The sequence below is a fragment of the Betta splendens genome, chromosome 4 (assembly GCF_900634795.4).
Source record: "Betta splendens chromosome 4, fBetSpl5.4, whole genome shotgun sequence".
NCBI classification, from domain to species: domain Eukaryota; kingdom Metazoa; phylum Chordata; class Actinopteri; order Anabantiformes; family Osphronemidae; genus Betta; species Betta splendens.
Genome location: NC_040884.2, coordinates 26,249,671 through 26,272,559, shown reverse-complemented (window position 1 = coordinate 26,272,559; position 22,889 = coordinate 26,249,671). Strand labels below are relative to the sequence as shown.

General features: G+C 49.2%; 2 protein-coding genes across 7 annotated transcripts; both read right to left on the bottom strand.

The window, feature by feature from the left end:
* Nucleotides 1-313: 313 nt before the first annotated feature.
* On the bottom strand, nucleotides 314-17,518 carry si:ch211-129c21.1 (uncharacterized protein LOC563087 homolog). 3 transcript variants are annotated; one of them, XM_029149353.2, is made up of 14 exons: nucleotides 17,360-17,518; nucleotides 6,639-7,107; nucleotides 6,227-6,369; nucleotides 5,610-5,672; nucleotides 5,187-5,285; nucleotides 4,416-4,515; nucleotides 4,059-4,169; nucleotides 3,781-3,932; nucleotides 3,432-3,601; nucleotides 3,026-3,182; nucleotides 2,728-2,950; nucleotides 2,085-2,200; nucleotides 1,788-2,004; nucleotides 314-1,678 (listed from the first exon to the last, which is right to left on the bottom strand). In XM_029149353.2, exons 2-14 carry the CDS (start codon nucleotides 6,745-6,747, stop codon nucleotides 930-932), a joined length of 2,409 nt encoding a protein of 802 aa, XP_029005186.1. In that variant the 5' UTR covers nucleotides 6,748-7,107; nucleotides 17,360-17,518; the 3' UTR covers nucleotides 314-929. The 3 variants fall into 3 exon arrangements, with proteins under 3 accessions (XP_029005186.1, XP_055364375.1, XP_029005188.1); XM_055508400.1 differs by lacking the exon at nucleotides 17,360-17,518 and adding an exon at nucleotides 17,091-17,242; XM_029149355.3 differs by lacking the exon at nucleotides 17,360-17,518 and adding an exon at nucleotides 14,029-14,387.
* A 166-nt stretch (nucleotides 17,519-17,684) lies between these two features.
* On the bottom strand, nucleotides 17,685-21,367 carry LOC114854764 (uncharacterized). 4 transcript variants are annotated; one of them, XM_029149443.2, is made up of 6 exons: nucleotides 21,207-21,367; nucleotides 20,699-21,034; nucleotides 20,363-20,416; nucleotides 20,051-20,182; nucleotides 19,317-19,436; nucleotides 17,685-18,297 (listed from the first exon to the last, which is right to left on the bottom strand). In XM_029149443.2, exons 1-5 carry the CDS (start codon nucleotides 21,247-21,249, stop codon nucleotides 19,342-19,344), a joined length of 660 nt encoding a protein of 219 aa, XP_029005276.1. In that variant the 5' UTR covers nucleotides 21,250-21,367; the 3' UTR covers nucleotides 17,685-18,297; nucleotides 19,317-19,341. The 4 variants fall into 4 exon arrangements, with proteins under 4 accessions (XP_029005276.1, XP_029005273.1, XP_029005274.1 ...); XM_029149440.2 differs by lacking the exon at nucleotides 19,317-19,436; XM_029149442.2 differs by lacking the exon at nucleotides 17,685-18,297 and having other exon boundaries at nucleotides 19,156-19,436.
* Between the last annotated feature and the right edge of the window lie 1,522 nt (nucleotides 21,368-22,889).

Genomic DNA, 22,889 nt, shown 5'->3' with positions numbered 1-22,889 from the left:
TGGTTTGTGGATTGGATTGTTTGAGTTCCCCAGTGTAAACTTCATGTTGAGCATGAAAAATCTGTACTTTTTTTCCTTACTTGAGCTATAACATGTTAACTGAGGCCCTGCCATTACAAACACAGCAGATTCAGGTAACGTCAAATCGATGCATGTTTTTGTTATATATTTTATCTGTACAGTTTACATTAACACCAACTAGCCTGTGTTTCTGTTTGTGTAAATGAGGAGGTCATCATTAATGGCAGAGCATAGACAAGTTATTTATGAAATAATTTTTTTTTCGCAAGTAAGAATGTGACACCAAAAGTCATTACCTGTAAAAAGGTTTAGTTTACTGACTAAAATGTACACACCAACAATATTTCCAGTATTATTCACAGTAAGAAATCATATTTATATTATGTTTGGTTTAGAAAAAAAACACAGGTACCTACAGTAAACGCCCCTTTCATTACAGTAGTATGATGTGGGTGGCATCATTAATAGTAAAACATTTACAGGAGTGAAATAACCGTTTAGACTATTTAACATTATCAGTGAGTTTATGTCCATCACTAACACGGTCAAAGACCACCAGACAGTTTCTGCTTTTAAGATGTAGTATCCATAAAATCAAAAAAAGGAGCCTGGACATTAGAGGCCACTGTTTGCTACTGCTCCCTAATGACACTTCCAAGCTTAGCTGACTGTAGATTTGCATGTTTTAAATGAAATAAAAACAAATAAATAGCTGGAAAAAGGGGCTTTGCTGTACATTATATATCACATATATTACACAGCATGTTCCCAAGTCATCATACAAAAGTAGCATTCCCCCCCTACGGCGTGCTGTCTGAGATCAGTCCACTTATAATGTGAAGATGTTTTCTAAGAACACTCTCATCTTAGACGTACACGTATAAGGAAGGTAGTTAGTACATAACTGGTCAAATCGCTGACTCTTCTTTTATGTATCCCAGACCATTCAGAGTTGAAATGTTAATCACAGGTGGGAAGTGGTGCTCCCCGTTCCCTTTGAAGTCAACAGTAGTGTGATTATTATTGGCACTGCAAGGTCTCCCAGAGTGAGGCCCCGTTAGTTTCTTCTCTGGAGACCTGTACTGAATGTGCTTGTAATCGCCCGACTGCCTCTTCCCCTCGTTCTCACCGGAGCGCTGGAGAAACGTGAGGCACTTCCATCGCCACAGGACGGCGCCGATCAGGACGAGGCAGAGCAGCGACAGCAGCGCCACGGCCACTTCCAGACCCGTTATTTTGCCACCGTCACTTCGAGTCTCGGGGGGCAACGGGTCCCCGCTGTGGGTGGTTGGACTCGGGCCTGGCGCAGCTGTAGTGGCTCCGTGAGCAGAACCTGTGGAATTTGTCACTCCACTGCTAGGGGTGGTACCGGCCCGGGCTGTTGGTCCGAAGTAGAGCTGCAGGCGATAAACCGCCACGGTTCGGTTGTACGTCCTGCCGTTTATCTGCTCCACTGAGTCACAGACGTACTCGCCTGCGTCTGCCTCGGAGGCGCTCAGGACGAGGAGGCCTCCGTCGTAGATGTAGTATTTGTGGTCGGAGTGAAGTGTTTGCTCAGAGAATCGCCAGTGGACCCGAGCCAGGTTGGAGTGGAGCTGGCAGGGCAGCTGGATGTTGTTCTGAGGAACAAGGGTTAAGTCCACAGCTGCTACCGGATCTAAAAATACACAGCGGATCACTGACCAGCGGATCAGTACTAAACGTAATGCTGCTTCACTGAGAAACTGCAGTTCTTCATGCAGACAAGGGACTGTGAGGACACGCACCTGGCTGAGGACACCGCGTGACGTCTGCCTCCTTCAGGCTCTGTATGCTGTCTGGGGAGGGGCGCGAGCTGTGGACTGAAGAGCACTGGCGCGTGGACAGGTCCCAGGCGCAGTAAGGATCCCTGGCCACGATGCAGTCCATGCAGGTGTCATGGCGGCTGCAGTTACTCACCGGCATCTGGATAGCGCCGAGCTCTGAGCCTGCGTACAGCCAACCCTGCAGCGCAGAAACGAAGCTATCACCGCCGGGCTTTGTATTTGGAGGTGTGCGGATGCAGGACTAACTGAATCTCATACCTTGCTGGATGACAGGCGCAGGGCGATGATGGGCACAGGGTTCTCCCACAGCTGAACCTCCTCGATGATGAACATCTCTCCATCGTAGTTGACGGCTTTCTGGACATAACCGTTGTCTAAGAGAGGAGAATAACTACTGTGATGGTGCTACTGTAATTACTCACATTTACTATGCTGCAGGTGACAGGCATCACATTAAGACCATCTGCTTTACCATAGGGTCTGATATTGCTCCCCTTTTCTGGATAACCTGACTGGGAACAGCCACAATGGCTGCAGGTTTGTAGCCATCACAGTTTCCCCTTGTCAATCTCTATTAAAATGGTGACTCGCTGCCTAACACATCCCACTCACTAGCAGGTGCCATGATGAGGATCAGTGTTGTTGTAATGTAAAGATAAAGAAGATTTTTTCAAAGCTTTTAATAAATAATTACTTATTTTTGAAGCTTTTTTGACTTTCTTCTTCTGCTTCTCTCATAGTTTCTGTCAAACTTTCGGTAGCTTGAAGTTTAATCAACCAGATTATTTATGCATAAAATTGAATCTAGGGTAGATGCAAGCTTCTTGTTCCAGCGTTAGCTCCGTTCTACTAGAATCTCACTGCAGCTACCGTACTTTGCGTCGGATACGCCCTGTTTTACCGTCGCCGATGAACATGACAGCGTAGCTCTGCCCGTCCAGGGCCAGCACACTGTCCACAACGATGCGAGTCAGCAGCGCTCCCCTCTTGACCAGCAGCGGTCCTCCTGTCAGAGGACGAACGGGTTCGTCCATGAGAGGACGGTCGCGGATAAACTGGAGGGTTTTGTCAGGAAGGTCCAGAGAGCGGTTCATTCCCATTTTACGGGCAACATTGTTGATGCACTGCAATTCAAGAGTGATATTTAGAATTTCATATAAATAAACATCCTGCCGAGTTGCATTTCTCCTTAAACTCACCGCTCCCGGTCTGGGTACTGGAACTTCTCCAGTATACATCACCCACTTCACGTGGGACGTCTCCACGGTAACAGGAGTTTTAAACTTTCCTTCACTGAAAAGATCGCTAATAGACTGCACACTGTAGGCGCAGACCGCAGACACCTGGGACAAGGCCCTGGAAAAACACAAGCCAACACCAGTTAGCTGCTTAATCTGTGATGAATAAATCACTTACCAGGAAATAAAAGCTGAGCTGCTGGGTGCTGTCACTTACAAACACAAGGAATCTTGTTACAGATCAAGTAATGCAACCAATGCGCCTTTGTTGTTTCACCAAACAAACGGTCCTGCATTCTTCCTAGATTACCCACGTCAACGCCCACTCTGAGCCATAAAACCACAGGATTTGATTGGAAGCACATACGACTGCGTGAAGACAGCGTAGAAGATGCTCTTCCTCCAGTCCTGGTGCTTCAGCAGGAAGACATCCTGGACAATGGGGGGCAGGCTGGGTTCAGAGAGGGAACAATCCAGACTGGCTTTCAGGAACGACGTCCATTTCCTCTGCAGCGTCCGCTGGCCGCCCATATCGCCCTGAACAAGGACACAGACGCGCTGTCATAGGCGCATGCTTGCGTTCCCTTTAAGCGCAACAACCAGAGCCGTCACGCAGGGAAAGCGCGTTCTCAGACGGTGATGCTACGAAAAGCCGCTCTGTTTGTGTGACGATGGCGAGAGGCGACTGCTGGTTTGGATCTTTTCCCTAGTTATACCTTGCAGACGCGGGCCACTCGTGACACAGCGACCTTGCTGTAGAGGTCGAACTCCATGGCCTTCTCACTGAAGAACAAATACACCTTGTCGTCATCTCCATCAGGACTGTCTGAACTCTCATCCACAAGGTCCATGTAGACAAAGTCTGGCTCTGAAATGACGAAACAGAAACTGTTTGCTTCGAATAAGACAGAATACAATCACCTGCATCATCTGTGTAGCTTTAGTGTAGCTAAAGGGACTACATGACCTGTTGGAGGGGCTGGTCTCGACTCACCACTCAGCCAGGAGCTCCTAAACTCAGTGCGAAGAGCCAAGTTCGAACTGCGCAGCACCACCGGCTCAGAGCCCAAGAAGTTGATGGATGTAGCAGAATATAGGTCATTTCCTGTTGGACAGGAACAAGATGATGAGAAGAAATTCCTGGAAATCCATCATTCACATTAAGTTGGAACAAGATCTCACTAATAATTGGAAGCAACTCTCTGCCCAGTGATTTGATGAGGCAGTGCTGGTAAATGCGATGCTTAGGCCTGGTGGCCGGCACAAATCTGCACACGCTTGTCAAACTGAATTTTCTGTTGGTGCACTTTGCACCTTCAGCAGCACTCACATGTCTGACTCTGACACTCACCGACCATGAGGGAGGAGTATCTCTGGAAGGGATCAAAAGGACACTTCCCCTTCCCCTCGTCCTGCCTCTGCTGCAGCTGCAGCGTTCCATTTACAAACGTCTGTTGGAAACATGTGTTGCAAGAAAAAATATTCAGATTTAGGGCTGAAATAAAATACTTGACCAGATGTGTGTGTGATTAGGCCATAGACCACAAGTTCAATACATTTACATTATTATTCCGGATTTATCTTTTTTTCTGTCACTCATCCAGAGTCCTGCATTTTAGTCTGTGTTCTCCTGCAGAAGCTCAGACCTCCTTTAAATAGAAGTGAACATTAGATCTATTTTTATTCAAAATAAAATGAATATTATAGCCTTGTGGTTCTGCAGTTGAGCATAGGAACCATTTAATTGTCATTGGTGATGCATTCAAGAATGCTCAGTCCTTGGAGATTTGACTCCTCTGTCAAAATAAGATGCCTTCATGAGCTGTTCAGCAATCAGGCCCAACAAAGACAATGCAGATGCATCATTGCTCATGGTAAATCTGTCAAATGTGCTTCAAAAGACATAACAGCTCTTTTCTTGAGTCAGTATAAATAGTTTGTGCCTTTTGCTGGCAACATTCAGTCTGATACACAAACTAGAGTTCCAGTGAATGAAGACAGTAGTCAGCTGTTACACATTCATGTCCTGTTTTATAGTGAAGACTACAGTGTGTGTTTCTAAATTAGCAAATCCTGCCCACTTCCTATAATCCACTAAACTGGGCCCGTATTCTCCACTCACCATGTAATCACAGGTGGGGCTGAAAGCATTTGTGCCGCACACATACATAGTGGTGGCGTTGACTCTGTGCAGGGTTCGAATGTAGTTGCGACATTCCACCTGAAACAAAACCCAGCGGATAGAATGCCAAGGTCAGAGTTTGTTGGTTCAGCGGCAAAAACACAAACACGCCACACGCATAAGGCCGGCGACACCGGCCGCTCCGAGCCGAGCAGCCGGCCAAAAGGTCAAGGCTGAGCACAGGCATTTGCTTCTCATGGCTTTACTGGGACGTTCACTGTGGAATTCTGTGCAACGACAAAAACTCCCTCAGTGTAAATGATTTACAGATGCACTTGGGTTTGCTTTCATTCCACAGTCAGTCTTACAGGTCCAGTAGAAGTTGCCTTGTGCACATTGTGATTCACAGGACATTAGACCGACCTCAGCGAGCTTCCCCTTGTACGTGCACTCGGTCTGCTTCTCCTTGGGAACTCTCCAATACACCTGCAACACAGGTAGAGGCGTCCTGTCACAGCGTGTCCATAGAATACCGTGTCGCAACCGCAATCGTTAGTTGCCTGACTAGTATGACAGATCACTGTTGTTTATTACAGATCAGCGAATGTTCTGCTGAGAAGTGACGTAGACTCAGACGACAACCGAGCGGAGCGAGCGAGTCGCCCGAGCAAATGTCTAATCTATGAAACGCACACAGAGAGGCAACAGGAAGAGAATCCTGCAGCAGAGCTGGCGTTGGTGAACTGAGAGACAGCTGTGGTCTACGTGATTTAATCTGTGGTTTCCAACTGTAGGCTCAGGACCAAGATAAATCATTTATCAGCTCTGTCATTTATTGGACTTTTTGTTCTTTTCCCTGTTTGTCGGCCTCTGGATTAGAACAGCCGTGCTGCTGTGCTGTAGGGTCACAAACTGACAGGACATCGTTTTACAGATCATGAGCAAAAACATTTAGGACCCACTGACGCCAGGACTTGGTAATGATTATTTAAAGAATCAATTAATCATCGCAGTCAAATATCATACAAATTGAATCTTACCACAGACTTTCTGACAGAGATGTTGTCGATGTCCAGAGCGTAAATGGCCTCTCGTGCCCCGACCAGCAGCACCCCCAGGTCGTCTCTCATTAGTATAGTGGAGTAGTTGAATATGTCCTTCTCTCTAAATAGCATCAGATCATCTAAAGAGGACATCTGCATTACTACCCTGCATGACATTATGTTTTCCTTCTACATCTTATCTCCTCTGACTCTATGCAGCTAGAAAAATGCTCCCACAGCAAAAACAAAATGCATATTTGATGAAATCTAATCAGCTTGTCCAAATACCTCGCAGTTAAAGCTGCACTACTTGTTCCTATGTCATGATTAAAACATTAATCCAGTTTATTCATAAACAGAAAGGATCAGTGGGTCGACCCTGTACCGCATGCTGGTGTTGAGGACTTACTCTGAAAGGGGACGGTCTTTCGCGGGACACAGTAATGAGTGTTGAGGGCACTAACACCATCATGGAGCATCAATCCACAGACGATGCTCAGGCCGAAGAGAAGAGACATGGCTCAGAGTCCGGGTTTGTCTTAATGCCGAACGCCGCAGCTCTGCCACCGAAGCCCCGAATCACAGGCAGAACATGGTCCGAGGTCTCGGCCCAGCTGCTGTTACGCTGAGGCGACGGCTCAGTCCTGGATACGAGCCGCTCCGGCACCAGCCATGTTTTCAGAGTAGTTCGTACAGACGTTTTCAGGCCTGAGGGGAACGCCTCGCTTTGGGTTCAGTGGTGTGGGTCTATGTGGGCGTCAGCATCCAGCTCGGCGTTAACGAGCTGCTGGGGTCCACTCTGGAAGGAGGTGATGAAGCCATGCTGCCAAGCTACTGCAGAGGAAGGCTGGACGTGATCGTCTTCATGCCACCAACCACTACAAAAGACACGAGGACATCTGTAGACTCCACCTGTAGCAAGCATCTGCTGCCTCTCTAATCTCTTTACAGACTGACCTGATTGAGTCAGAGCTTTCAGCAACAACTAGTAGAAAACATTTCCTGAAGGGACAATGCAGCTATTCATCATTGCATTGTTGCACTGAACCTTTATTATTGTAAAGGAATCAGCTTCATAACATAAAAAGCCCTCTAGAAAACTAAATATCAAACATTTCTCCAAACTATTGCGGAAAAGAAATCACAGAATCTTTTAGGATGAAAGATGTTCATCAGCTCTGTCTTTACTGGTTTGTTAGGTTGTTTTACTCAAACCTACATTCAAATAATAATGATTTCTATGTATTTATTTATTTGATTTTGGACTTATTTCATACATAATTGCAAGGGGATTATGGAACACAGAACTGCCCCCCCCTCAGTTTAAGTCTGGTCACTATGGAAGAGGATTACGACCATTTTTTGTTGTTGTTTTGACCTTTTGCCTGTCTTTGTAAAGACATTAATTTCAAATTTCCAAGAACAAAAGGCAGAGCTCAAATAAATACTTTCACGGTGACCCTAATCCTCCTCCGTAGCTTAGTGTTTTGGTAAAAGCTGCATTTGTTGACGTCTGTATGAGTCATGGAGAAAAAATGATTACGACGCTAAAGAAACTTTTGTTCAGTTTTGACAAAGACAAAAACACAGGGAAGGCTGTCAGACCAGTTAAATCCCTGGTGGGATGTCTTCATGCTGTGTTTTACCATCAGGTCATCAGCCTTTTATACTGTAGGTGGAGCTCCAGAATAAAATATAACCTTAAATGAATGCAATATGTTTTTCACACTTTACTGCCCATTTCGTGGCTTACGAACTTTAGAAACTGCGTGAAATTCAAAGAGGCTGTGAAAATAAAAGAGACAAACACAGTCGGAGTGTTTGTCTTATTTGTCTGTTTTCCTGATCGTTTTTGAGCAAAGAGCCCCGCGAACCCAGACATAACCGCGCCGTCATCCCACAGACGTCTAGCAACACTCACAAATACTATGAATCCAGCAGAACAAAAAGCTTCAGAGGAAACCGATGTGCTCAGAGAAAACCTGCTCAGTGCCACGCTGCCCGACGACCCCCCCCCCCCCCCACACACACACACACAAACACACACACACACCCCGCTCTCTTCCTCCTCCACTCTCTGTCGCTTCCCGTCCTCCTCCCTGATAAGACCCTGCTTCCTCTGGGCTCAGTGGGGTTCAACCAGCAGAGGGGATCAGTTCAGGTTCGGGCATGCACGCAGATCACAGTAATTCACGGCTTTGCTGCTGTCACGGAACGGCAGATGAACGGACCCACATGCACAGCGAGGACTCGGTAGACAGTGGATATGATTAAAGAAGTATTTAATGACAGAATCCAGGTCACAAAACGGTCCAGGTCATTCACAGGAAGGCACAGATTAATAACACCACAGGGGTTAGGCGAATTCGGGTCCGAGGACAGGCGGGAGTCAAAACCAGAAAGGGCTCAGATCACAGGAACAGAATCGGCGGGCGTAGACAGGTCCAGAAACGAGCAGAGTCCAGTAACAGAGTGACTTACGAGGGTGGTCAGGATCAGACGAGAAGCAAAGATCAAAAACGTAACAGGGTCGATAACGGGGTAAGCTGAACAAGACGAATGCTGGAGCGTGAGAACAAGGAATCAGTAAACAACGATCTGGCGGAGAACTGATGTGACAGGTGGTGGTTAAATACACGGAGTAGATCACTGATACAAAACAGGTGAGTGTAATGAGGACCGGGAGTGAAGCGGGAACTGCTGTGGTGTGATGAGAAACGGAAGTGCTTACAAAATAAAACCGGAAACTGGGATCAAAAACAGAAGAGTCCTTTCAAAATAAAACCAAGAACGAAAACCTGACAGTACCCCTCCCTCTAGGGCGTCTTCCACGGCGCCCACGGAAACCCCCCTCCCCAAACCAGGGCGGGCGGAGGGCGGTCTCAGGAGGAGGGACCGAATCCCCCTCCCGCAAGGCAAACAAGCAGGGTGGGCGGAGGGAGGACTGGAGGAGGGTCAAAACGAGAGTCCAGGGGTCCCTCACGAGGGTGGTGGCAGGAGAGTCCACCACGACGGCTGGCGAGGTCCGGGAGAGCAGAGCTGAGCCCAGCCCCCTCCCCGACGGAGACGCTCCGGGGATCCCAGTATCGCGGCGGACGACGACGGCAGAGACCGCGCCATCGTCGCGGCAGGAGGGGACGTACCCCAGGCGAACGGCCGTGGCGGTGGCGGAGTCGAGGCGGACGGCGCCGGAGGAGGCAGCGCCATCCAATCACCAGGAGAAGCCGAGGGCGAGGCCACCAGTCCGGCAGCCGAGACCAGGACGAGGCAGGAACCAGCGGCGTCCTCCTTGGACCACCGCGACGAGGAACCGATGCAGGTGCGGCCAGAGCCGGGCCGCCAGGAACCGATGCAGGTGCGGCCAGAGCCGGGCCGCCAGGAACCGATGCAGGTGCAGCGGGGGCTGCGACGGGAACGACCCCCTCCTGGGGGTCCGCCGGGACTGCGACGGGCGCGACCCCCTCCTGGGGGTCGACAGGAACTACGGCGGGCGCGACCCCCTCCTGGGGGTCGACAGGAACTACGGCGGGCGCGACCCCCTCCTGGAGGTCCGCCGGGACTGCGACGGGAACGACCCCCTCCTGGAGGTCCGCCGGGACTGCGACGGGAACGACCCCCTCCTGGAGGTCCGCCGGGACTGCGACGGGCGCGACCCCCTCCTGGAGGTCCGCCGGTACTGCGACGGGCGCGACCCCCTCCTGGGGGTCGACAGGAACTACGGCGGGCGCGACCCCCTCCTGGGGGTCCGCCGGGACTGCGGCGGGCGCGACCCCCTCCTGGGGGTCCGCCGGGACTGCGGCGGGCGCGACCCCCTCTCTGGGGTCCGCGGGACTGCGGCGGGCGCGACCCCCTCCTGGAGGTCCGCCGGGACTGCGGCGGGCGCGACCCCCTCCTGGAGGTCCGCCGGGACTGCGGCGGGCGCGACCCCCTCCTGGAGGTCCGCGGGACTGCGGCGGACGCGAACCCCCTCCTGGAGGTGCGCCAGGGACTGCGGCGGGCGCGACCCCCCTCCTGGAGGTGCGCCGAGACTGCGGCTGCGCGACCTCTCCTGGAGGTGCGCGGGGACGCAGCTTGGCGCGACCTCCTCCTGGAGGTGCGCGGGGACTGCAGCTGCGCGACCCTCCTCCTGGAGGTGCGCGGGGACTGCAGCTGGCCGACTCCTCCTGGAGGTGCGCGGGACTGCAGCTGGCGCGACCTCCTCCTGGAGGTGAGCGGGGACTGAAGCTGGCGCGACCTCCTCCTGGAGGTGCGCGGGGACTGCAGCTGGCGCGACCTCCTCCTGGAGGTGCGCGGGGACTGCAGCTGGCGCGGCCTCCTCCTGGAGGTGCGCGGGGACTGCAGCTGGCGCGACCTCCTCCTGGAGGTGCGCGGGGACTGCAGCTGGCGCCGCCTCCTCCTGGAGGTGCCGGCGGGCGCTGCGCGCTCCCTGGAGGCCGGCGGGCGCTGCGGCTCCGAGGGACAGACTGGAACGGCCGCAACATGGCCGACAGGGACGGGAACGGCCGCAACATGGCCGACAGGGACTGGAACGGCCGCAACATGGCCGACAGGGACTGGAACGGCCGCAACATGGCCGACAGGGACTGGAACGGCCGCAACATGGCCGACAGGGACTGGAACGGCCGCAACATGGCCGACAGGGACTGGAACGGCCGCAACATGGCCGACAGGGACTGGAACGGCATCTACTTGGCCGACAGGGACTGGAACGGCATCTACTTGGCCGACAGGGACTGGAACGGCATCTACTTGGCCGACAGGGACTGGAACGGCATCTACTTGGCCGACAGGGACTGGAACGGCATCTACTGGGCCGACAGGGACTGGAACGGCATCTACTGGGCCGACAGGGACTGGAACGGCATCTACTGGGCCGACAGGGACTGGAACGGCATCTACTGGGCCGACAGGGACTGGAACGGCATCTACTTGGCCGACAGGGACTGGAACGGCATCTACTTGGCCGACAGGGACTGGAACGGCATCTACTTGGCCGACAGGGACTGGAACGGCATCTACTCTGGAGCTGGCATGGCTACTTGCCGCTGCCAAGCTCGACGGAGCAGACGTCGGGCCTGATCGGGTGTGCATGGCACCTGTACGACAGGTGGTGCCCTCTGGTTGGGACACGACCTGCGCGTGACCGGACTGAACTGGAACCTGGACAGGAACGTGACCGGACTGAACTGGAACCTGGACAGGGACGTGACCCGACTGAACTGGAGACTGGACAGGGACGTGACCCGACTGAACTGGAGACTGGACAGGGACGTGACCCGACTGAACTGGAGACTGGACAGGAACGTGACCCGGCTGGGCTGGAGACTGGACAGCTCGCGGCTGGGCTGGAGACTGGACAGCTCGCGGCTGGACTGGAGACTGGACAGCTCGCGGCTGGACTGGAGACTGGACAGCTCGCGGCTGGACTGGAGACTGGACAGCTCGCGGCTGGACTGGAGACTGAACAGCTCGCGGCTGGACTGGAGACTGAACCGCTCGCGGCTGGACTGGAGACTGAACCGCTCGCGGCTGGACTGGAGACTGAACCGCTCGCGGCTGGACTGGAGACTGAACCGCTCGCGGCTGGACTGGAGACTGAACCGCTCGCGGCTGGACTGGAGACTGAACCGCTCGCGGCTGGACTGGAGACCGAACAGGGCTCGACTGGACTGGAGACCGAACTGGGCTCGACTGGACTGGAGACCGAACTGGGCTCGACTGGGCTGGAGACCGAACTGGGCTCGACTGGGCTGGAGACCGAACTGGGCTCGACTGGGCTGGAGACCGAACTGGGCTCGACTGGGCTGGAGACCGAACTGGGCTCGACTGGGCTGGGCTCGACTGAACTGGGCTCGACTGAACTGGGCTCGACTGGACTGGAGACTGAACAGGGCTCGACTGGACTGGAGACCGAACTGGGCTCGACTGGGCTGGGCTCGACTGAACTGGGCTCGACTGGGCTGGGCTCGACTGAACTGGGCTCGACTGAACTGGGCTCGACTGAACTGGGCTCGACTGAACTGGGCTCGACTGGGCTGGGCTCGACTGAACTGGGCTCGACTGAACTGGGCTCGACTGAACTGGGCTCGACTGGGCTGGGCTCGACTGAACTGGGCTCGACTGAACTGGGCTCGACTGAACTGGGCTCGACTGGACTGGAGACTGAACAGGGCTCGACTGGACTGGAGACCGAACTGGGCTCGACTGGACTGGAGACCGAACTGGGCTCGACTGGACTGGAGACTGAACTGGGCTCGACTGGACTGGAACGTGGACTAGACTCGACTGAACTGAGACCTGAACTGGGCTCGACTGGACTGGGGCTGGAACCTGAACGTGACAGGGCTGCACTAGAGCGTGAGCGTGGCGAGGCTGAACGGCGACTGGAGCCTGAGCGGAGCATGACTGAACTGGGGACTGGGCAAAACACGACTGAGCTGGGGACTGGGCAAAACACGACTGAGCTGGGGACTGGGCAAAACACGACTGAGCTGGATACTGGGCTAAACACGACTGAGCTGGGGACTGGGCAAAACACGACTGAGCTGGAGACTGAACAGCTCGCGTCTGAACTGGAGACGGGGGACCGCATGAATGCAGGGAGTCCTCCCAGCGGAACAAACATGGAGCTGGGCAGGTTGATGCAGACACAACGGTCCGACGGGGCGGGGAGAAGGAAACCGAAACCTTCGGCGGTGCGACCGGCGCTGGCGTGGTGCGGAGCGCGTCGCTTAGTTCATCAGACCTAGCGCACAGTCGCTCATAGAGGCGACGAACACTGGGGCGCTCTAACACACTGTCATCGTCCTCCAGCGTCAATATCGCCACCTCCACGGCGCTGCGCTGGTTCTTCGGGGTAACCGCCCGTCGGTAATCCTCCGCGAGGATCTTAAAATAAACTCGTAGCTCGCTAGGTAGCTCGGCGCAGGTGAACTCCATGCTCCCTCGGGTGGATTATACTCGCCGTTAAAAAAAAGGAGCGAGAAAAACAGTCACTGACCTGACCGGAGGCTGAGTGCTGGCTGGGTCCAAGTCTGGCCAGATCGTTCTGTCACGGAACGGCAGATGAACGGACCCACATGCACAGCGAGGACTCGGTAGACAGTGGATATGATTAAAGAAGTATTTAATGACAGAATCCAGGTCACAAAACGGTCCAGGTCATTCACAGGAAGGCACAGATTAATAACACCACAGGGGTTAGGCGAATTCGGGTCCGAGGACAGGCGGGAGTCAAAACCAGAAAGGGCTCAGATCACAGGAACAGAATCGGCGGGCGTAGACAGGTCCAGAAACGAGCAGAGTCCAGTAACAGAGTGACTTACGAGGGTGGTCAGGATCAGACGAGAAGCAAAGATCAAAAACGTAACAGGGTCGATAACGGGGTAAGCTGAACAAGACGAATGCTGGAGCGTGAGAACAAGGAATCAGTAAACAACGATCTGGCGGAGAACTGATGTGACAGGTGGTGGTTAAATACACGGAGTAGATCACTGATACAAAACAGGTGAGTGTAATGAGGACCGGGAGTGAAGCGGGAACTGCTGTGGTGTGATGAGAAACGGAAGTGCTTACAAAATAAAACCGGAAACTGGGATCAAAAACAGAAGAGTCCTTTCAAAATAAAACCAAGAACGAAAACCTGACAGCTGCTCCAGCCCCATCCTGGGATTCACACTCAATGGAAACTCACCACTGCTCTGGCGAGATTCTTCCTTTTAACACCAACTGAGCTGCACAGACTCATTCAAAATTCATCAAGGCGCTTGTTCTCAGAATAATACGCAAAGCTTACTTACAAGGTAAAAGCCAGCTCTTATCCTTAGTGCTCGCTGCTCAAAAGCAGTGTGGCATTTTCCGGTCGGGGGGGGGGTTTCTCTCCGCTGCATCATTTGAGTCGACACAATGTGTTGACAGCAACCAAAATGACACCTTCCAATTTTCTTGAAGAGGCTCCTCGGCCTCTAAACAGCGTTGGCTCTGCAGCAAAGCGCCGCTCTCCCACCTTGTTGTTAGTCCACACAGAGACGAGCCGCAGCACGCACAGCGCCGCTCACCTGTTGTCAGAGCGCCGATATCTGGCATAGTTTCCCCCCTCAGAGGCTGTGTGTGGGGGGTGGGGGGAGGAGGGGTTACAACTCAACGAAGCGACCGAAGCTTGTTTACAGCGCGTCTGAGGGGAAGATTCAAACCGGTGGAGACAGACAATAACAGAGGAGCACGCAGCGGTTTGTTTGTGCAGAGTCACGTTGGCGCTGGGACGTGTGAATGGGGGGGGGGGGGGGGGGGGGTAGTGACTGACCTGTTAATATTCCATCTTACGTTACAATGTAACAACTTTGTGTGATCAGCATAGCCATTTGCTAATGCACAAACAGCACTTCAAAGTGTAGGTGTGGCTTTTGACGCTTGATGTTCACTTCACGTTAATGTTATCGTGTCCTCCACCTTTTGTTTGCTTTTTTCCATTTAATTAATCAGGAAGTTCGCTCCCATGCACCGTTTGACCCCGTTCCCTGTAGGAGAAGGCGGCACAGCCCCGGTGCCAAAGTCCGTTTTGCTAATGGCTCCTGGCCTGAACAGCTGCAGCCTTGTTAATTAACATGTGTTGGACCTCTGTGTCAGCTACTTATGTTAACCTTTATGAAGGGCCACTCGGGGATCAGCTGTCTGTCACTTCCTATGGGTTCTCGCGCACCTTAGACACAACAGCAACAATAAACCACCATCGCATTCGTCATGTTCTCCATTGGGCCTAAAGCTATGTGGTAGAAACCAGTCAGAACTTTTGTTTATAGGGGACGGTTGCTGATTCTAGTTGAGCCTGCACAACCTGATCAGTCATTAAGCACAAAGATCGTTACACACTTCACAACAACCTGATATTCAACCGTCATCATCACAATTAAAGCAACGTGACACCTGACTTATTCTTTACATTTTACACGTCACTCTCATCTTTGACATTTGAAGCACTGGTTGCATGCTACGCTACGCTACAAGCCTGGGAAGATGAACTTCTACAAAACCAGAACAAACCAGAGCAGTTCTTCAAATCACTGTACACGTCAGGCGCAACCGTGAATATGTGTGTGTAAAAGGTTGGGACCTGGGCTGCTGGCGGGTTTTACTCATCAGCCAGTAGAATGAGAGCAGCGGTGGGTTTAAAAGCTGCATGTGAACTAGCACGACACACTGAAGAAGCCCCTACAGCAGCATCCACTGACGCTCCACCACTTCAAGCACGGGGGTATTTATAGTCTCCACAGGAGCCTAGCTGATATCTACTGGGCCCCACGATGGAGTCTCACAATGACTACGCGCCGCATACAAAGTGGAACCTCGAACGTGCACAGACATGTTGTTGTCACCGAGAGGCAGAACAAATCCAGATCCAGAGAGCTGTGCGCGCGAGCTCGTGTGCCGGTGCCACGCCGTGCTGGTAGCGGATCCACCTCAGCGAGCGGCTGCTACGTACGACTGATGCGTGCGTGACGGCAGGTGAGACGGCCGCGGCCCAGGGTTCCGTCGCGGCCTCAGCGGGAAACCGGTTGTGGAAGGGTGTTCACCTATGACTGTCCTTATGCCACAGACACTGTTGTGAAACAACCATTGGAAAACACACCCGAGTTCAGGAGCAGGTTATGTTTTCGCAAGCTCAGATGCACTAAAACAAACATTTTGTTAAATTACAGTATAATGCCAGCAGCGTGCCATCTTTTGTTTTTTTGACGTGTCGGACAGTTGTAATTAGCTGACAGCTATTCTTAACAAAAGCATGTCACGTATGGATGGAAAAATAGCAGTTCAAACTGTAGAAATAAAGATGATTTAAAAACACAGCAACATGTTCTGCTTTGACAAATTAGTACTATTGATAAGACGGGTCTGGTTGACTGTAAACACTTCAGCACGTGCGCGCGCACGCACGCACACACACACACTCACACACACACACAGACACACACACACACACAGACAAGTCTCAACAGGAGCTGAGGCAGAATAGGAAAATATGAAAACCCAAATATCTGTGTTTGTTCTACCAGTGATGTGTTCACTGACAGATGGGAACAACCAGGAAAACAAAATCTGACTTCAGGTTGAAATGAACAGTTTTGTCATGTTATGTCACTGTTACAGATTCAACACCAGGACTGCAACTAAAGACACATTTAAATTATTCCTGTGCATCATTTCTGATCCATTAACCAGCTGTGATGATAATAAACAAATATAAATGTCCACCACATGTCATTTTCTTCAAGCACTGGACCAAACACACATGTGAAGAACACACTGTTCACTAGGTTGTCGTCTTCACAACAGTCTTCACTACGTCATCCACTCAATTCTTATAAATAGCTGCCTACACACAAGCCTTATAAATATCATGTCTTGCTATCATGTGTTACACTAACAGTCATGAAGGGCTTTCTCCTGGTCCAGATTTATGTTCTAACTGTCAGAGACTTCTTCATCATCATCTTCATCAGCTACTAGTACTAGTCACTGCAGCATCAGAGGAAGCGTTCTCAGCGTGCAGCTACTGTCAGCCTGTCTGCGTGAGCGGTGCCAGTTTAGTGTTTGCTCTGCCGCAACAGCCAGTGACCCCACTGAGCTGCAGCATGGAAACAGAAATTGAGCAACACCCCCCCCCAAAGCCCCGCAGACACCACTATCATGTGCTGCGCTGATCCTCCCGTCAGTCGCTCTATGAAGACCGCGTCTAAGCGCTGTTAACAGTTTGGCAGTGGAAATGCGAACAATTCCAGTGGTGCGTGTTTTACGGCCTTTATGTTGCCCGAGTTGTAAATTCAAGTGGATTAAAACGGGTTCCCACCGCCCCACGTTCGCTCACTTTGACGTTTGTCCTGGAGTTGGAGTCGCAGCAAGTTTCCCCTCAGCCGCCGTCTGCGGTGTTACGCACAGATCCCACTGCAGCCCAGCGCGGCTCGCAGCGACTATAATTAGATTAGGATATCCTATAATCTGTAGGTTACGGTGCGCCGTTTGTGCGCCTCTTAAGACTCACGGGCTCAGAGTCCAATCCCCGCACGAGCCCGAGCTCGTGCGCGACCAGCCCGGGCGCAAACAAGCCCCCAGACGTCCCGGCGGCGTCGGACCTACCGGTGTCCGTCCGGGGCGCAACTCGGGGCGGCCGCTGCGTCGCTCGTCCGGCGTCCTGCTCGGGGATCCGTCCGCTCCACCTGTAGCGTTCACGGCACATCTGACTCCTGCGGGCAGCGGGGATCTGGGAGCTCCGCCGTAGGCAGCGCCCGATCATGTGACGTTAAGCCGCTCACTCGCCAATCGGGTGTGCATTCAAAATAACATAACTCCACAGTTTGCAATGTTATTGTTACTTGTGTTTATGTTTCAATCCCAACTAATTTGTTATGAGTGTCTAACTCTATGCAACACTTGAATATGTCAAACATTTTACAAATTGCTTATTAAGATAACCTTTATTTATTTCATATCAACAATTTAGTTCCATCACTGCATAACACATAGTTAAAAAAGCAATTTGTTACATTCTCTTATTTACAACTGCTACTTCTATTCAGATGCAATAATTTGCTGAGACACACAAAATAATAGAAAAGGTGATTTATGGTGAAATGTGCATCACCGCATGCGCCGCCCGCCATCTAGCGGCAAATAATAAAAGCAATAAATTATTTAATTTAGGTACCTAAAAAGTCCTGCCATTATCGATTGAGGCAGAGGTCAGAGGTCAGCACGACCCTGCACGAACAAAGGGCTCTGAACAAGCAGCTCCCCTGCTGACCCGGGTCTGATCGGTGTAAGACGGCGGCTGTCCCACTTACAGTATGAAGAAAGTCCCGAAATGTACAGAAAGAAATCAACAGCATTCTGATTATAGGCTACAACTAAAAAAAGTCCGTTGTTTTAACGTCGGTGCTTGCGGTTGCTCTGCTCGTATCTCCTGCCAGGACTCGGGGTCCGGAGCTGCTGGGAGACGGCAGCCTTCAGGTTGTCAGGTCTGGGCGAAGGCTGCTTGTTGACCATAGGACGAGTGTTTATATAGATGGGATCTGGATCTGCATCAAAAAGCAAGTAAGGAAGATTTCTGTGATTAGTTTCATAAGGATTAATTTTTTACCCAAACACTATATAAAATATAATACCTATTTCTTTTTACTTTGTTTTTTGATGTCTTAAAAAACACAAACAAACAGTCTCTTTCTGGGACAAAACTAAGAATAAAAATATTCAGAAATAAAAAATAAAATATTTCATAAAGAGCAAAGATTCTAGACCAAAGTTGTTGCTATTCCAATCCATTTTTTATTATACATGCCTGTAAAACATTATTGAGAGAATTTAAATTTATTTTTTAATTTTTATTGAAAAAAGTATGGCTTGTGGTCTTAATCATTGTCACACACTGTACTTTTTTTTACATCATTTTACAAAAGCGTATGTAACAAGCTCTGCAACAACATAACTAAATGATTTGCAGCTGCAAAGTAGATCTGATAAACTGAACGATGTTTTCATGACGCAGTAACTTAAAGACTGTAAAGCTTAAAACACCAAGGGACTAATAATGAAAAAGACGTGGCCAATATATAAACACATGTTACTATGTATCATATGTTTCCATTGAAGGATAATTAATTAACGGTTTTCAATCATTTAAATCTTCAACCCAAGTCGTCTTTGTGTGATATCACAAAGAGCATCTAAAGTAAAAGACCCCGACGTGCTCTGAGCCGCTTCCTGTGTCAGTCTTCACACACACACTTTAAATAAAGTGCAAACGTCCCATCAGCCGTCATCACTCACAAGTTATTTTAGTCATGAATAAGTGCAAAAACAATCTCATCAGTGCATGAACCTGGACACTAAAATGAAACTTCTCTCTCTGGTCAAATAGTAAAGGAACTGAGGCCATCTGATATTTATGCATTTTATTTTCCACAGAGACAAACGCCGGTCAAAACGGTTTTGGCAAATAATTCATAGGCCATCTGAATGATACCAAGCCATTCTTTGCATCTCACAATCACACAAATCTAATTTAAAAATACATGCATTATTACACACATGATACAACCTTTTTAGAATGATTTCTTTTGTGATTAGGAAGCTGCTCCTGTGAAGTAGTCGCCACAGGTTGACCTACTACTCTCACTTCTTCTTCCTACTTCTTCTTTCCATCTGCATGAGTGAGTTGCTGGTGAGTGATATAATGGACATGATGAGTGGTTTTGTCCTTTGTGGCGTAAATGACCGATGAATTAAACATGAAAATATTCTGAAATCTAAACTAAATGCACATCCTAATGCTCAACTATTTACACTGTGTTGAAGTATTTCACACAGTATGTTGCCCCACTAAATACATGATGTTGTGCTGGTCACCTGCACTGATCTTTCTGAACCCTTCTCTGTCAGAACTTCATCAAACACAATAGACAGCGCTGTGTGTCCTAGATTAACAGTTCAGATCAGTGTCTCACGCCACGCTGTTAAACCACAAACGCCTCCTGCTTACTCAGACGCTTCCAACGGCCACAGCTCAAATAAAATGATGTGACACAAACACTGCTTTGCTCCCTCTTCTGTTCTCTCCTTCAGAAGCTCAGCTTTACAGAGATCCTGATGCAGATTTCTCCAACCAGGCCAATGTAGAACTGACTCTGTACCCTCTTACCCTCTCTTTGTAAGACCAGCTTTCATCTCAGTACAGTCACTTCTGGTGTCTACAGTCAGACCTGAGCTTATCTACATCAACACCTTAAGCATTGTATATTTAGGTCACCATCATGATCATAGGAACATCAGTACCTCTGCGTTTATGGCATCTCCTTCTCAGCAAGATGCAAATGACCAGCAAGAGCAGCAGGGCGAAGGCTGACGCTCCCACTATGATCCACATCCACCAAGGGACAGACGCTGCTTCACCTTTTGGTAGTTCAGCTGTAAGAGATAAACTCTGTCTTGAAATGTTTCTACATGTTGTGTTTTTAATGTTTTTTTGGTAAAAAAAAGGCATCAGTGCACAGTAATCTGGCTGATTGACGCCACCAGAAAGGTTTAAGCCAGTGCATTATTTCTGATGACAACTGAAGATGCATCCACACACACACACACACACACCTTGTGTACTAGTCACTACTGGTGGGTACGCTGCATTTTCCACTAAGTTCTTTGCTGTTGTGGAGGAAGCAAAACGATACTTAGAGAAGCATCACAGCAAGTCAGAATAAGACATCGTGCTATAGTTGCTATATTAACATTAAAACAAGCAGAAGCAAGCAGGCAAGTCAGAGGCAGGTTTTATTAATTTACACTAAAGTCAATCATAGTTGTTTTAATATAAAACAGACATGACTATCATCTGCTGTGTTATTATAAAAAATATTAATACAAAAAAAAGTGTAATATCACTATATGTAATACATGAAATAAAGCATTTTATGAAGTCATACTTACTGGTGATATTTACTTGCGTTCGACTGCTGTCTACAACTTTATACGACGGAATCTCTGTTGTGACTTTACAACAGTACCATCCAGCATCCTCATATGTAACATTTGATAAAGTGTATGTCTTCTCAAATGCTATTTTCTCAGTAATTGATATGTTGGAGGAGTGATTGTAAACCTTGTCAGAGATATTTTTTGAATAGTGGTAAAAAGTCACCCGTAACTTCTGATACTGAGGTATCATTAAACGGCACCTCAAAATGAGAGAGGAACCAAGAGGAACATATTCTTGTCTCGGTGTTTGATCCAGAATCACAGAATACTGAGCTGATGCTAATGCCGCTGTAGAAAGATAGACACAGACAGACAGGCACAAAAAGTGAGTTAATATATAGTTCTGATATTTTTAAACACCAGCAATGACAGCTACAAACTATATATGATGTTCTATTATCCTCATTTAGAGTTTCTATCTGTTTTGCTCTGTCAAATCTGCTGTTCTTTTAAGTCTTACCTGCAAAAAGCATGAGAGTAGGCTGTTTCCGCCACATTTCCATCTAATCATGTACGAGGTGGTCGTCTTCTGAGACTCATCCTGTCTGTGCTGCTGCCTGTCTGCACATCTGACAGAGACCGGTGTGTGTGTGTGTGTGTGTGTGTGTGTGTGTGTGTGTGTGTGTGTGTGTGTGTGTGTGTGTGTGTGTGTGTGTGTGTGTGTGTGTGTGTGTGTGGTGTGTGTGGGAGGAGGAGTTTTCTGGTTTTACTGCGCTGTGACAATAAGTTGCTTTGTGGAAAAGGACAAATTTTAGAGTGGAGGCTGTTTAAACAACAACTGCAGATGGAAAATAATGTAGGCTTTTAAAATGACAGGACTGATTTCTGGTCAAACACGGTTTCATAAAAGACATCACAGCAGCCCACTATGACTAAAAATGAAAAACCTGTACACCTCTGCAGGCTGGTGTCAGACAGCAAATTCCCTATTGTGATGAATATAAATTATATAAAACACAAAGCAGGGGCACACAATAATGATGAGGCGAGCCTCATTTGTGAAACCTTTGTGGGTTTTGGTGCAAAGGTGCTAAACACATATCACCATGTCCCCACAGTGTTTGACTAGAAAAGCAGCACTTGGCTTCCTGTGACAAGACACAACTAAGTATAAAGGGCTATATGAACTTTCTGATTCAGTACCCAACCACAACTTTACGAATAATCACAGACGAGACAGGAAAATGTCACTTCATACACCACTTTTTCATGCTGTATACTCTAAGAGTTCAGAAACATATTAAAAGAGCAAAAACACAAAGCCCAGCTGAAACCTGTGGCAGTTCAGCATTTCACTTTTTTAATCTGCCTTCCACCCTCAGATCTGTTATCTTGTACCATCTTGACTTCTAATCAAAAGAACAATACATTGCTACATACTGTCTGCTCGTAGTGGCAAACAGCGCAGAGAAAGGGACCCGTGTTGACAGGGGGTGTAAAGGAACTGAAACCTCAACCTCATTATGTTCATATTCACCTAGAGACTGAAACTAGGCTCTCTTTGCAATGAATCAGAAAAATTCTGTGAAATACTTACTTTTCTATGACAGTAAGATGTGCGTGGGCACTGAAATATAAGTCAGCTACTGTAGACTTGCGAAAAAAAATTGACAATTCTTAACAAACTTCTATTGAACTTTGCAGTACATGTATATGAGAAGCAGGAAGACACAAACAGAATATTTACGTAATGGTGGTTTCTTCTTTAATGGTCGAAATGCTGCAACCCTAAGCCTGTTCGAGGAACTATTTAGATCCTCTGCTTACAGCAGGTGAAACAGAAATACTGCAACATAGTAATACAATTTAGTAGAGCAGACAATGTTTGACACGACCCATCAATGCATTCTAATCTTGTTTGATATGAATCCAGTGGTTCCCAGGAGAACACGTTTGTCCAAAGGGCCTAATGTACAAGTACTGGATCAGCTGACAGCTCAACATGGAGCATTTCTGTTACGGGTCAGACGTCAAACAGTGTTTTATCAGTGAAGTACAATGTTTTGCTCTGAAATATTTGATTGAAGTTGAAAGTGGCTTAAACACTTAAACAACATTTTCGATTTTAAAATAAAATACTGTTCATTTAAATAACTATGGGTAATAAATCACACTCGCATTTATCAGCTGGACACTCTGTTCT